This window comes from Bos mutus, chromosome 7, assembly GCF_027580195.1.
Source record: "Bos mutus isolate GX-2022 chromosome 7, NWIPB_WYAK_1.1, whole genome shotgun sequence".
Taxonomy (NCBI): Eukaryota; Metazoa; Chordata; class Mammalia; order Artiodactyla; family Bovidae; genus Bos; species Bos mutus.
Genome location: NC_091623.1, coordinates 56,044,623 through 56,058,892, shown reverse-complemented (window position 1 = coordinate 56,058,892; position 14,270 = coordinate 56,044,623). Strand labels below are relative to the sequence as shown.

General features: G+C 44.8%; 1 protein-coding gene across 4 annotated transcripts in view; it reads left to right on the top strand.

Moving 5' to 3' along the window:
* Nucleotides 1-9,184, top strand: part of INSR (insulin receptor) — a 146,561-nt gene extending 137,377 nt beyond the window's left edge. For all 4 annotated transcript variants that reach the window (XM_070373711.1, XM_070373709.1, XM_005890758.2 and 1 more), the window contains 3 exons: nt 789-918; nt 1,237-1,371; nt 4,193-9,184. In XM_070373711.1, the coding sequence (XP_070229812.1) occupies nt 789-918; nt 1,237-1,371; nt 4,193-4,547 (620 nt within the window). In that variant the 3' untranslated portion in view covers nt 4,548-9,184. The remainder of the gene's footprint in view (nt 1-788; nt 919-1,236; nt 1,372-4,192) is intronic.
* Nucleotides 9,185-14,270: the final 5,086 nt, after the last annotated feature.

Here is a 14,270-nt window from a genome sequence, read left to right as displayed (position 1 = left end):
TAAATGAATTTAAATTCAGTACAATAGAATGAGGTTAATTCAGTAAAATAAAATAAAATTAGTTCAGTAAAATAAAATAATTAAAATTCAGTGAACTAATTTAGAACTTCCCAGGTAGCACTCAGGATAAAGAACCCACCTGCCAAGGCAGGAATCATAAGAGCTGCGGGTTCGATCCCTGGGTTGGGAAGATCTCCTGGAGGAGGAAATGGCAACCCAAGCCAGTATTTATGCCTGGAGAATCCCATGGACAGAGAAGCCTAACAGGCTACAGTCTGTGGGGTCACAAAGAGTCAGACACGACTGAAGCGACTTAGCACTCACACATGAGGAGGCTGAAACTCTGTCTTTTCTGTGGGGTGTGAGGACAAGGGGTTGTGAAGCGAGGACCCAGCCTTTGGTTTCTGGCTGCGCAGCTAGGTGGGTAGTGGGGCCAGATCCAATGGGGAGCAGTAGGTTGGCTGCAGAAGGTGAAAAGTTCAGCGTGGGTTGCCTATGAGGTCGTAGGTAGGAAAGAAGTTTTGCTAAGATTGAGATCCCCATGTTGCAGGTCAGAACATCGCTTCTTTGCTGCTTGGTGGTTCTTTTCTTTCCTTTTAAGTGGTGACCCACCCCCCCCCTCCTCTGAGTACCCTCAGAATCCACTCTCACTGTATTTGGCTGTGATCCATGTGAGCTCACACCTGGGGCAGGTGAACTCAAGAGCTCTGCCAAGGCTGGGGGAGTAAAAACGGCAGACAGCTGGGTCACAGCTGAAGGCTAAGAGCATGTGAACTGTTTATTGTCAGACTTTGGAATGACAAGAGACATCTATGAAACGGATTACTACCGGAAAGGGGGCAAAGGTCTGCTCCCCGTGCGGTGGATGGCACCTGAATCCCTGAAGGACGGAGTCTTCACCACCTCTTCAGACATGTGGTGAGTTATGTGTGGGCTGGCGGAAAGAACACTGCACTTGAATTCCAGGTTGCTCTGATACTATGACCAGCAAGAGAGGAGTCACTTAAAAACTGACTTCTTCATGGCCTCTCCATCAAGGAAAGGAAGGGATAGCATGTCTGGGGGACCCTTGCACAACTGCTGTGACATTCCAATGAAGATTAGTCTTATAGGAATTTCTGAACTGCAGCATGAACTGTTTAGAGAACTGGCCACCCAGGTTCTAGTAAGCCAAGAAAGGGTGTGTGTGTTTATTTTAATGGCTTCATTGTTACTACTCCCAACTGTCATTGGCAGGTCTTTTGGTGTGGTCCTTTGGGAAATTACCAGCTTGGCAGAACAGCCTTACCAAGGTCTATCAAATGAGCAGGTGCTGAAATTTGTCATGGATGGAGGGTACCTGGATCAACCTGACAATTGTCCAGAGAGAGTGTAAGTGTAGAAAGGCGGTGTAGCGTGTGGGGTGCTTATTCAAAAGTCTGTGCCTTTTGCATGGATACTCGTGTTTGCATATTGTATGTCTATGTGTGTTTGTGTTTGCAAGTTTTATCTTTGAATGCACATTTGTGTTTTATATGATGTCTGTCTGTGTGTTTTTGCTTGCCTTTTGCATGCACACTTGGATCTGCATGTTGTGTCTACATATTACTACATGCTTGTGTATTATATCATTACATGTGTGCTTTATTGCCTTTCATATCTTCGGAAGGTTGTAGAGGAAACTGCACAGCAGTGGTTATTTGGGGACTAAAACTGGAGCGCTGGGGTGGAGACTTACATTTAACTACATATTCTTATTATATCTCATTGAAAGTGGAAAAAAGAATTCACAAATTGTAAACACCAAAACTTCAGGGGTACGTACAACATATCCCCTTCCAATATTTGTCTTAAATTTTTGTTGCAGGAGCAGATGTACAACACAAACATCAAATGCACATCAATAAACACTTGCAAAATTGTCCAGCATCGTAATAGTCCAATAAATGTAAAGTAAAATAAAGGAAAGTACTATTTTCCTAATTAGCAATAAAAAGAAGAGAGGGAAAGAAGGAAGAGTTATGATATTCACTGCTGTCAATGGAATGGCTAGATAGTCATTCATATCACTCTATTGTAAGAATTTTTTGTTTGTTATCATTTAGTTGCTAAGTTGTATCCAACTGTTTCATGACCCATGAACCTCCAGGCCCCTCTGTCCATGGGATTTCCCAGACAATAATACTGGAGTGGGTAGCCATTTCCTTCTCCAGGGGATCTTCCTGACCCAGAGATCAAACCCAAGTCTTCAGCATTGGCAGACAGATTCTTTACCACTGAGCTACCAAGAAAGCCCATTATAATAATAGCTACTCACAGAAATTTTATTTAAAGTCTCCAAAAAAAAAAAGAAAGAAAGAAATGATCTAAACATCCAACAATATGAGAACTGGCAAGTAAATTTATAAAATAATCAATAAAGTAATTTGATAAAATAATACACTATAGTAATTGACATTTCAAATGATGCTTATGAAATATTTTGTAAGTCAGTGGTCTAGCTTATGTTAAAATGCTAAGTGTAGTAAGTGTGTATAAATTGCATTTCCGAATGTATCCAGACAGAAAAGATGAGATTATATCTGAAGGAGAGCTGTATGCAAGCTGTATTTTCACTATATTGTTGGGTGTTTTCTACCTTTCTACAATAAGCATTTACTATGCATTGCTTATTGCATGTAATATTTCTTTACCAGTGTTTCCGCAAAAAAAAAAAAAGTTTGCCTTCCTGAAAAAAATGCATGGAAGAAGGCCATTTTGATGCTTCATCCTCACAAGAATAAGAGATCAGTTTAGAAAACCTAATTTGAAGAAATCTCACATGTAAAAAAGTATGAAGCAGAATTCCTTGGAAACTCTGAGCAAAATATTTCTAAACATTGCTCCATGAAGTTTCTTTCCTGGCTATGTCAGGAGGAAATTAGTGCCCCTAGGGTGGGGGCCTGCCAATTTTTCCTCTAAAGGGCCATATCGTATTTCCAGCTTTGTGGGCCTGGCAGTTCTCTGCCTTGCAGTTCAAATCAGCCGGGGACAATGCATAATTGAATGGGTGTAGCTACGTGCCAATAAAACTTTATTTACAAAAACACTTGGAGGACCAGATTTGGTCCACGGGATGAAGTTTGTCAACTCCTGCCCTGAAAGAAGTTACAATAGTGAGAGGAAGAGGTAAAATGGAAATCCTGAGCCCCTGGGTCCTATCCTAAGTAAAGTCAGAGTCCCCTGCCCCCTCCTCTCCTCCCCTTCTCCAGAGAGTGGGGACTGGGCTTGCAGAACACCTGCTCAGAGCTGGCCCTCTATGGTGGGTCCACCCAGCTGCCCTCATTCTGAGCAACAATGTGTATATAAAATGATGAACCCACAGAAATAGACCTACAGACACAGAAAACAGACTTACGGTTACCAAAGGGGAAAGGAGGGGGGAGGGATAAAATAAGAGCTTGGGGTTAATAGATTCACAGTACTGAATACAAAATAGAAAAACAAGGACCTACTGTATAACACAGGGAACTATATTCAATATTTTGTAATAACCTATAAGGGAAAAGAATCTGAAAAACAATATATATATATATATGGACTTGACCAACATGTTTGTTTCCATAACATCTTACAGAAAAATCTGAACGAACTTTTTGACTAACCCAATATATCTGAGGGTTTCCCTGGTGGCTCAGTGGTAGAGAATCTGCCTGCCAACGCAGGAGATGTAGGTTCGACCCCTGGGTCTGGAAGATTCCCTGAAGGAGGCAATGGCAGCCCACTCCAGTATTCTTGCCTGGAGAAGTGGATGGACAGCGGAGTCTGGGGGGCTGTAGTTGTGGGGTCCTAAAGAGTTGGACATGACTTAACGACTGAACAACAACAGCAACAAAAATATATATCTGAATCCCTTTGCTGTACATCTGAAACTAACACAACATCGTAAATCAACTCTAATTTAAAAAACAAACAAAAAAAGACGGACCTGATTGGTCTTCACCAAGTGGCAATATCAGGAGAGGCCCTTGTGGATCTTGTTTGGGAAACCCTTGGCTCTCTTTTTGAAACCATCTTTCACGCCCTTAGAATGGTTGTTTCTGCTTGACCCTCCTGAGGTCAGCACTTGTCCGCGTGGGTGTGTGTGCACCGCAGGCGCGGGGTCGGGGAAGGAGGGCCGCTTGGCGGGGACCCCCGGGGCCTCACCCTCCACGTGCCCCTCTCTGTCCCGCAGCACCGACCTGATGCGGATGTGCTGGCAGTTCAACCCCAAGATGCGTCCAACCTTCCTGGAGATCGTGGACCTGCTCAAGGACGACCTGCACCCCAGCTTTCCCGAAGTGTCCTTCTTCCACAGCGAGGAGAACAAGGCGCCCGAGAGCGAGGAGCTGGAGATGGAGTTTGAGGACATGGAGAGCGTGCCCCTGGACCGGGCCTCGCACGCGCAGAGAGAGGAGGCCGGGGGCCGGGATGGAGGGTCGGCGCTGGGGCTAAAGCGAAACTATGACGAGCACATCCCCTACACCCACATGAACGGGGGCAAGAAAAACGGACGGATTCTGACTTTGCCCCGGTCAAATCCTTCCTAACAACCCCTGCTAGTGGGGGAAGGGTTCCTGTCTACACTTCCCTCTGGTTCAAAGGCCTCCAGAAAACTCAGGATTTCCACCTAACTCTGCCACAGTGTCAAACGGAGCTCAGAGATCACGACTATCCATTTCAGTTCCTCTTCTGACTTCAAACGCAGTGGTTCCATTGCCTATTTGACTTGTCATCTGAGCACTTAACTGTGAACCTGGATGGGGAGGGGGTTTCCACGGCTGCTGTCCTTTTGGGCCACCGAGGTTTCAAGCCCAGATGTTATTATTATTATTATTATTTTCCCTAGTAGTTTAAAAGAAAGCATCTATTTTTACAAAGTTTTTTTTTTTTTTTTTTGCTGGTGTCTGAGCTACAGTATAAAACATAAATCTTGTTTATGAAACAAAAGTTAGAAAGAAACAAACCCAGTTCTAGTAGAATTCCAAGCTTTACAGAGTGGGCTTCAGGAAAGTATTTTTTCATCCAGGGTGAAGGATTGTTTTTTGTTTTTTTCCTTCACAAAACCAGTTCCTCAAATTGACCAATAGCTGCTGCTTTTGTACTTTGGATATGGGTCTGCAGTCCTGGTGTGTGGTTCATGTATGCACTTATGTGTGTGTGTGTGTGTGTGTGTGTATGCGCGCGTGTGCAAATCATGTGTGCTGAGTGGACACTTTGGGGATCAGCCCACGAAGGTTCAGCTCTCCTGGAGTACGTGAGCCCTGCTTCCTCCACCCCCGACCCCTTCCTTCTTATCTACTGGGAGACTGTGCCCTCAACAAATTTTTCTGTCCCAGATGGAGCCTCAGGATTCTACTCTCCCTTAACTTTGGTGAAAAATGTTTTCTGGGAGCCATGGGAGTCATTTGGAGTGATAATGGATCTTTTCAAGACCAAACAAAGCCAGGACATAGAAAAGATTTTAAAAAAGAAGAAGAAAAGAAAAACAAGAACTGAGATGATGAAGAGTTTTGAGAATATATTTGTAACATATTTAATTTTTAAAAAGAATCTCCAGTATCAGCCTCATAAATTATTGACCATTTCCTGGGGTGGGAGGTAGGGCGTATGGGTTTGTCTGCCTGTGTGGGGCAGGAGGGGCCAGGCACCGGTGGCCTTTTGCTTGGTCTTCAAGGCATCCATTTTTTTGGGGACTAAAGCCACGTTAGCTGCTAATCCTCTGGACATTGTGGTGAGGCCACACTGAGCGTGTGGGCGATGGGGTTTGATGGATGGTTTGGTTTCTGCTCTGAAAAGCTGAGCCCTGCCTTCAAACACACTTGTGGCTCCTGGATCTTCTGGTTCTCTGTGTGTACCTCTCAAGCTTCCTCAGCGGGATGTCCATGTCCCACAGGGATTGTGCAAATTTGGCACCATTAGATCTCAAAGTGGGACAGCACGGATGGACTTTGAAAACACTAGCAATATGAAGACGTGCCTGCCGGTCCCCTCCGCCCTCAGGGCATCCGACCGTCCTCAGAACTGAGCTCCCAGAAGCTGCTCTGCGCCCAGTGACCTCAACTGGACCAGGTGTGAAGCCTGAGCTGAATTCTCAGGTACTTAACGATCGTGCAGTTCCTGAGAGTCAAGTCCAGAGGAGAAACCGCTAAGGACCTTCACACTACGGAGAGCATGAGAATGGGCGTGATGCCACAGCTGCTTCCCTTCTGGGGGAAGAATGACTGCTGCTCAAATACAGAACATGATGGACTCATTGCCATAGTTCATCCGAATCATCACCCACAGGTTATCTCTCGAGTGCATTTTCTCACGAGTCTAAGACTGCTTTCCTTCTCTTCTCAAGAACTGTGGGCTTCAAAACACCTGGGATGCCATGGTGACCTCCGAACCTTCTCAGTTCTTGATGAAGAACACAGGTAGACACGCATCCCAGTTGCCTCTGGCTATCTTATTTATACGATTTCAGAAATGACAGCATGTCAGAATATTTCCAGGGAGCCTCAGTGATTGGGTACAAGGAGCACAGAAATTATTTTCGCCAAATTTATTTTGTACATAGACGAGGATCTGTATGTAAGTTAAAAAGGACAAAACACGTAGATCTAGGTATTTTGTTCTTTTCGTAGTAAATTTGTAGTGGCCATATACTACGGTAGCAGCAATTTTCACATTTTTCTAATTCAGAAAGGTTTTCTTATATTAGGGGAAAATTATTTATTTTAATATATAAAAATCACTGTAAAAAATCACTTTCATAAGAAATGGAGAGCATGTAAAAAAAAATTTTTTTTTTCAAAGAAAAATAAACAGGTGAATGTGGGGTAATGATTTTTTTTTCCCAGCACAGTCTACCTCAGTGTATTGTTAGGATGTGGTTCAATAATGGACATCTTTGAGACTTCAGAATTCTGTCTGGATCCGATCTGAATCAGGGAAGATTCGTATCAGCTGATTCCGAATGCCAGGGACCAGTAAGAATTTTGAGGGAGGGAGTGGGGCTGAAGTACGGCTTTCATGTGAGCACAGATCCTTTTCCTGGCTGATATTTTTCACCTCTGAATTTAATCTTCCTTTTTTGTTGTTGTTGTTGTTGTTTGATCCTCCATCTATTGACACCATGGCCCTCAAGAATGAAGCAAGTTTCAGGCCATCACGATGTATCTGATGTATCCAGTTCTGAGCTACCCTTAGCTGATGAGGGAAGCTGCAGTGTTGAGACACAGACAGTCTTTGATCCAGCCAGCATGCTCCTTTCCCCTTAGAATCTCTGTGGTGTGTGAGCATCTAGGTGCCCTAGGCTCTCCATGGTTTATTTCCACTCTTTTTAGGCTGAGATGCTTTGGGTGGGGGACATATCATTATCTTGGGAACTTTACACACAAGCACTCAATGCAGTGTCTGTTTTTATTCTCTAAGTGGGAAGGGAGATATTGAGAATCTCAACCCTAAACCCACCGAGAGGCTGAACACATTTTTTTTAGCAACAAAACCTTGGACCCTCTCATTTTGGTTTGGTTGACTTCAAGCTGATACGGTTTGACCTTAGGGACTTTGACAACCCACGTGTAAGCCTGGATGGAGCCAGCAGAAATGCTGTCGTACGCACCAGACCTCACTGCCCTTCTTAAACCTGTAGGCACCACCCCAGCAGAGTCACCTTTCTCCACTTGCCCTGGAGAGGTACTGTAAAGTGCTGGGCCTGCCCTTTGTGAATGGAATTTCCCTGACTTCATTTAGCTATCTCTGCTGCTGCAGTGAAAGATCAAGCAGGCTTGGATCACAGCCTCCTTTTGCATCAGATAATGTGGACTCTGTCGAAACAGAATTCAGTCCTCAAAATGGATGTCCTGGAGGATTGTAGTGATGATTATTTAAAAAAAGGCAACAAAGCCAGCTTTGGTTGAATTTTTTGTTGTTTGTTTTTAAGGTGTCTCATTATTTTAAAAACCCCTTTTTGTTTGTGTGGCAAAATCAACATATAGTAGTTCCTCCCTGGATCAGTGATGTCAAACGCACGTCTGGAAACGTTTGTATTCTGGGAGCTGTCCTGGGTGCTTTTCTGTCCTTTTAAGCTAGTAAGAAGCGAGAAGTGTTGCTGGTTCTCTGGCTAGATGTTGAGCACAACTGAAAGGAAATGTGGGAATTGATGCGAAGGTCTGCACAAACAACCCTGAGACCGCTGGAGACTGCCTCCAATTGCTGGGCAGATCTCCATCTCTCCAAGCAGAGTAGATGGTCTGCCGTGAAATGTGCTTGTTGGGTTGGGAGGTGTTTATCTGGAACAGCCATAAGGTTGATCAGTGGGCAGGGTTTGGCCCGTGCTCTCCATCTGGGTACATGAGTGGATGTGCTGTAGTCCCCCAAATGACAATCTTTTTCTTCTTTGTGGTGGGTAGAGGGGGTTCGAGTGCCACTTGACAAACAGGTGATTCAGAAATGATGATTTTGTTCGGAGTAGGGGGATGGGGTTGCGCTGATCATATATATATGAATGATGCCCATAGAATGATATCCCTTCAGAAAACCTTCTGGAATGTTCTTGAGAATATTGATCTACACCAGAATTGAGGTTGGGGACAGATGGGCATTTGTTCTTTAAAAGACAGTAAGGAATGCAATGGACATTCCAAGGCTGTACCTGGAGGTGAATGTTTCCTTAGGGGTCCCCCAGAGACAGAGGGAACCAATGGCTTCTTGAGCTCACTGTCATCTTCTTATACCAGTCAAGGTCCAGAACCAGGCTCTGGTCACATTTTTATTTGGGTTTGGGCCCTAAAAATCCTTGTTAAAACTCAAATCAGGAACCCAGGGCTCTTGGTCCCATTTGAGAAGAAAGGAAACAGTATTCCCTCCCCCACCCCCAAAGCGAGTGTGTCCACACATATTCAGGAATGGCTCGTCTACTCTCTACCTTGTGTGCCTGGCGGGGTGGGGGCAGGGGTCCAAGCCCTGCCTGTCAGCAGCAGACACCTCCTGTGCCTCGGCTTATGCGGAAATCAACTCAGAGACACAAGACCCACTGAAAGCTCAATTCTTATATTTTTCAATGTTTTCCTACAAGAACCAAGTAGCACCATATACAGAATATGCCTTTTTTTTTTTTGAATATCAAAATTGCTCTGCATGTAAAATATGGGATAATTACCTGTTTATATGAAAATTCGGAATAAATTATCTGAGAATACTCTTGTTCCTGTGTGGTGTCCAAGCCAGGACTTGTGAACTGTGTTAAGCCGAATCCCTGGGGTGTTGTGGGTGTTTGTTATGAGAGGAGACAAATCCCTAGGTTCTTCGTAACAGTGAATCAGGAGGTTAAATATTTTTGCCATCAGGGTAAGTGATAATCCACTGATCCATACCTGTACAGTTGAATCAACCCTTTACATACCGAGCTATTTCTATCCTAGTTGGTAAGGACCTGCCACCTCAGGGACCCCAAGCCTCCCCAGGTTCCAAACGCTAACCCTAAGAATACCAGGGAACCCCAAGATCTTGCTCCATTCCACCATGCTGGAGGCTTAGATGCAGAGTAGCTGGCCAGTGCAGTGTTTGCCACTGGCCCAAAAGAAGTCACACAGAGGAGCCCAGAGTCAGCCTCAGGGGAGGGAGGTCTGTCTGAGGGTTTCGGTTGAGGGTGTGAGTGAGAGTCAGTCCAGCAACAATCACCCACACTTCTCACTTTACCCTTCAATGATTGAGGATGATAGACCTTGCTTCATCTGACCATGTGTGTGACTAAGTGTGTGTGGGCGTGCACACTCAATCATGTCCAACTCTTTGCAATCCCACGAACTGTAGCCTGCTAGGCTCCTCTGTCCATAGGATTTTCCAGGTAAGAGTACTGGAGTGGGTTGCCATTTCCTTCTCCATGGGATCTTCCCAACCCAGTGTCTCCTGCATTGGCAAGTGGATTCTTTACAACTGAGCCACTGGGGAAGCCATATGACCATAGTGAAGATCAAATAAGGTAATATTTATCCCCCATACCCCTCCAGGTTCCTCACCACCAAGAAACTGATGCCACTGCTAGGTAGTAGCCTGAATTGTGCCTCCCTGGGTTTGTGAAATTCAATAGAAGCCTCTTGGGAAAGGGAAAATGTTTTTCTCCCCAGGAGAGGATCTCAAAGATGCTTCAGTCTTGAGTGAGAAGCTGGGCGGGTGGTATCTTCTCAGAGGGGCCACTCAGACTCCTCGAACCCATGGCCAAGAGACGACTGCAGCTTTGGGTCCCTGGGACCCTGGCTCCAACTCAAATGTGAGCAGCATGACAGATGAGATAGTTGTCACAAGCAAGAGGAAGCATATGGAAGCTTTGGTATCTCCAAACTTCTTGCAGTAGGGAAGTGATGGGGCTTCCCTGGTGACTCAGTGGTAAAGAATCCACTTGCCACTGCAAGAGAGGCGGATTTAATCCCTGATCCAGGAGGAGCTCACAGGGTGCAGAGCAGCTAAGCCCGTGCACTGCAACTATTGAGCCTGTACTCTAGAGCCCAGGAGCTGCAGCTGCTGATTCCACTCACCCTAGAGCCGGTGCTCAGCAGCGAAGGAAGCCACCACAATGAGAAGCGCGCACAGTGCAACTGGGCAGTAGCCTGCACTCACTGCAGCTAGAACAAAGCCCGCACAGAGGTGGAGACCCATAATGGCCCCAAATAAAATAAATAAAAAATTTTCGAAAAGACTATCCAGGAGACTTCCTAGAGGAGGCGGCATCCCAATGGGATGCTGAACTACAAATTAAAAAAAAAGAGGAATGTGATACTCTTAGCATGGATGACACTGTTGGTTGTGGCCTACACTCTGTGTGATGAGATCCAGATTTTCTAGCTGTGGATCTCCAACCTCCTGGGTGCTGCTGACTCATCCCCTGGGGTGTGGTTCTACCCTCCCACCCCATGAAGCTGACTGTTCTGCCTGAGATTGGGTCCTCAAGGTGACTCACCCAGAATCTTCAATCTCACCTACCTCTAGAAGCCCTTGTTATAATCAGAGACTCACAGGAGGCCACTTTGGCTGACACCAGGCTGCACCACCCAGACCACCTCTTCAGAAGCTACCAGGGAGGTTGTCTGCTGGGGCTTGCAGTGAAGTCGTTCAGTTGTGTCCTACTCTTTGCAACCCCATGGACTGTAGCCTGCCAGGCTCCTCTGTCCATGGGATTTTCTAGGCAAGAGTATTGGGGCTCACAACTGAGTCCTTTTTGCCAGAACTTTCCAAGGCTTAAGGGAGCTGCTTGGTCCAACATTATGTCCCCTCCCTAGGAGAAGCCACATTTGATGACTGGCCAGGGATACAAATGCCTGACCCTTGTGCCTAAATACAAGTTGAGGGTTCAGTTGTGTCCCCCACTGCCTAAAAGAGATTATCTCCAAGTCCTAATCTCCAGCACCTTAGAATGTGAGCTTATTTGAAAATTACATTGTAGATGTAATTTGTTCAGGTTTAAGGTGAGGTCATCTTGGAGTAGGCTGGGTCCCTAATCTGATACGATGATGGCCCTTATAAAAGGGGGAAAATTGGACACAGACACACACACATACACACACACACGGAGAGCGCCTTGTGAAGATGAAGACAGGAACTGGGGAGAAGAGTCTGCAAGCCAAGGAATGCCAAAACCACCAGCAAACTGCCTTCAGGAGGAACCAGCTTGGCAGACACCTTGATCTTCAACTTGCAGCCTCAAAACATAAAACAGAAACAATATTGTAACAAACTCAATAAAGACTTAAAAAATGATCCACATCAAAAAAGTCTTTTAAAAAGGTAAGATAAAATACAAACAGATAAAAGTTCTTTGTGGCTACAACCCTGGAGTCCTTTTAGTCTCTTATTCCCACAGACTTGCTGGGGCTCCTCCAAGGTCTCCTCACCTCCACTGCATCTGAACTGACTGTCAGGACAGAAAATGATTCTAGTTCCTGTCCTCTGGAACATTCAGCTGGTCAGCACTCCTTGGCGTCTAGTTGTGTGGTTGTTACACGGCTAAGTTGTATCCGACTCTTTCTGATCCCGTGAACTACAGCACACCAGGCTTCTCTGCCCTTCTTTAGCTCCTGGAGTTTGTTCAGATTCATGTCCGTTGAGTGGGTGCTACCATCCAACCATCTCATCCTCTGCTGTCCCCTTCTCCTTTTGCCTTCAAGCTTTCCCAGCATCAGGGTCTTTTCCAATGAGTCGGTTCTTCACATCAAGTGGCCAAAGTATTGGAACTTCAGCATCAGTCCTTCCAGTGAATATTCATGGGTGATTTCCTTTAGGATTGACTGATTTGATCTCCTTGCAGTCCAAGGAATTTTCAAGAGTCTTCTCCAGCACCATAAATCAAAGCCATCAATTCTTCAGTGCCCAGTCTTCATTATGGTCCAACTCTCACATCCATACATGATGTTTAGAGCATAAACCAAAATTTTTTTTCTGCTTGGCTTCAGTCTCACTGTCTCCTTGTTTTCTCTGTGAGGTTGAGACATATTTTCGAGCTTTCTTTTTAGATGCAAAATGGAATGTGACATTTGGACAAAATGTTGGACCAAGACTGCTACCCATTGAAGCTACCCATCAGCTCATTTGAAGTCTCCTCTCCCTTCCTTGGAAAAATGTATCCCCAATTGTAAACTGTATCACAATCATCTAGAGGGTTTTGAAAATTCAGATGGCTCGACCTCAACCCAAGTGATCTGGGATGGGGATGGAGAATTTTCATTTCTAAAAGGTTCCCAGGTGATGTTGATGACACTATTACAGGCACCACACATTGAGAACAGGATTCTGGAACATCACCAAGCTGATGTGAGACAAGGACAGAAAGCTGAAGGTCATTAACCAGTGTCAAATCCACACCAGTTCATATAACAAACTATTCAAACACTAAAGCTTTACTTTCTGAAACATTTGAAACGGATCCACTAAACTATACTTATGCAAATATATCACTTTTTAAGTGATAAACTGCAATAAAAGAGCAATTTATTGGGATCCCAAACTTTGTCTCCATAACCCAATCACAAGATGTTAGTTACTATCAATGGTTTAAAATACAAACCTAATCAGTCACCTTACATTTATTTATTAAGATTTTTTTAATGTGGACCATTTTTTAAAGTCTTTATTGAATTTGTTACAATGTTGCTTTTGAACTGTGGTGTTGGAGAAGACTTGAGAGTCCCTTGGACTGCAAGGACAGCCAACTGTCAATCCTAAAAGAAGTCAACCCTGCATATTCACCAGAAGCACTGATGCTAAAGCTGAAGCTCCAATATTTCGGCCACCTGTTGCAAAGAGTTGACTCATAGGAAAAGACCCTGGTGCTGGGAAAGATTGAAGGTGGGAGGAAAAGGGGACGACAGAGGATGGGATGGTTGGATGGCATCACCAACTCAATGGACATGAGTTTGAATAGGCTCTGGGAGTTGGTGATGGACAGGGCAGCCTGGCGTGCTGCAGTCCATGGGGTCACAAAGAGTCAGACACAACTGAGGACTTAACTGAACTGAACAATGTTGCTTCTGTTTTAGCTTTCGGTTTTGGGGCCACGAGGCATGTGGGATCTTAGCTCCCTGAAAGAAAGTAAAGTGAAAGTGTTAGTCGCTCAGTTGTATCCAACTCTCTGTGACCCTATGCACTGTAGCCCTCCAGGCTCCTCTGTCCATGTGATTCTCCATGGAAGGATGCTGGAGTGGGTTTCCATTCTCCTCCCCAGGGGATCTTCCCAAACCAGGTATTGAATCTGTATTTCCTGCATGTCAGGCAGATTCTTTGTCACTGAGCCACCCAGGGATCAAACCCTCACCCCCTGCATTGGAAGCATGGTTTTAACAAAAACCACCAGGGAAATCCTTATCACCTTACTTTTAATTCTTCAGTTCTGTCTTCAGCAGATATTTATCCTGTTGCCCTATCATAATTAATACTGTACTTCCCTTTTCATTCCCCAATATGTCCCAGTTGAGAGGGAAAATTATTTGATCTCCCTTTTTATAGAACATACATTATGTGCAAACTCTGAAGTAAAATCTGTGATCCAGAAATAAACAGATTTATTGCCCCGTTGTCATTACTTTGTTGACAAAGGTTCAACTAGATGAAGCTATGGTTTTTCCAGTGGTCATGTACAGATGTGAGAGTTGGACTATAAAGAAAGCTGAGCGCTGAAGAATTGATGCTTTTGTTGGAGAAGACTCTTAAGAGTCCCTTGGACTGCAAGGAAATCAAACCAGTCAATTCTAAAGGAAATCAGTCCTGAGTATTCATTGGAAGGACTGATGCTGAAG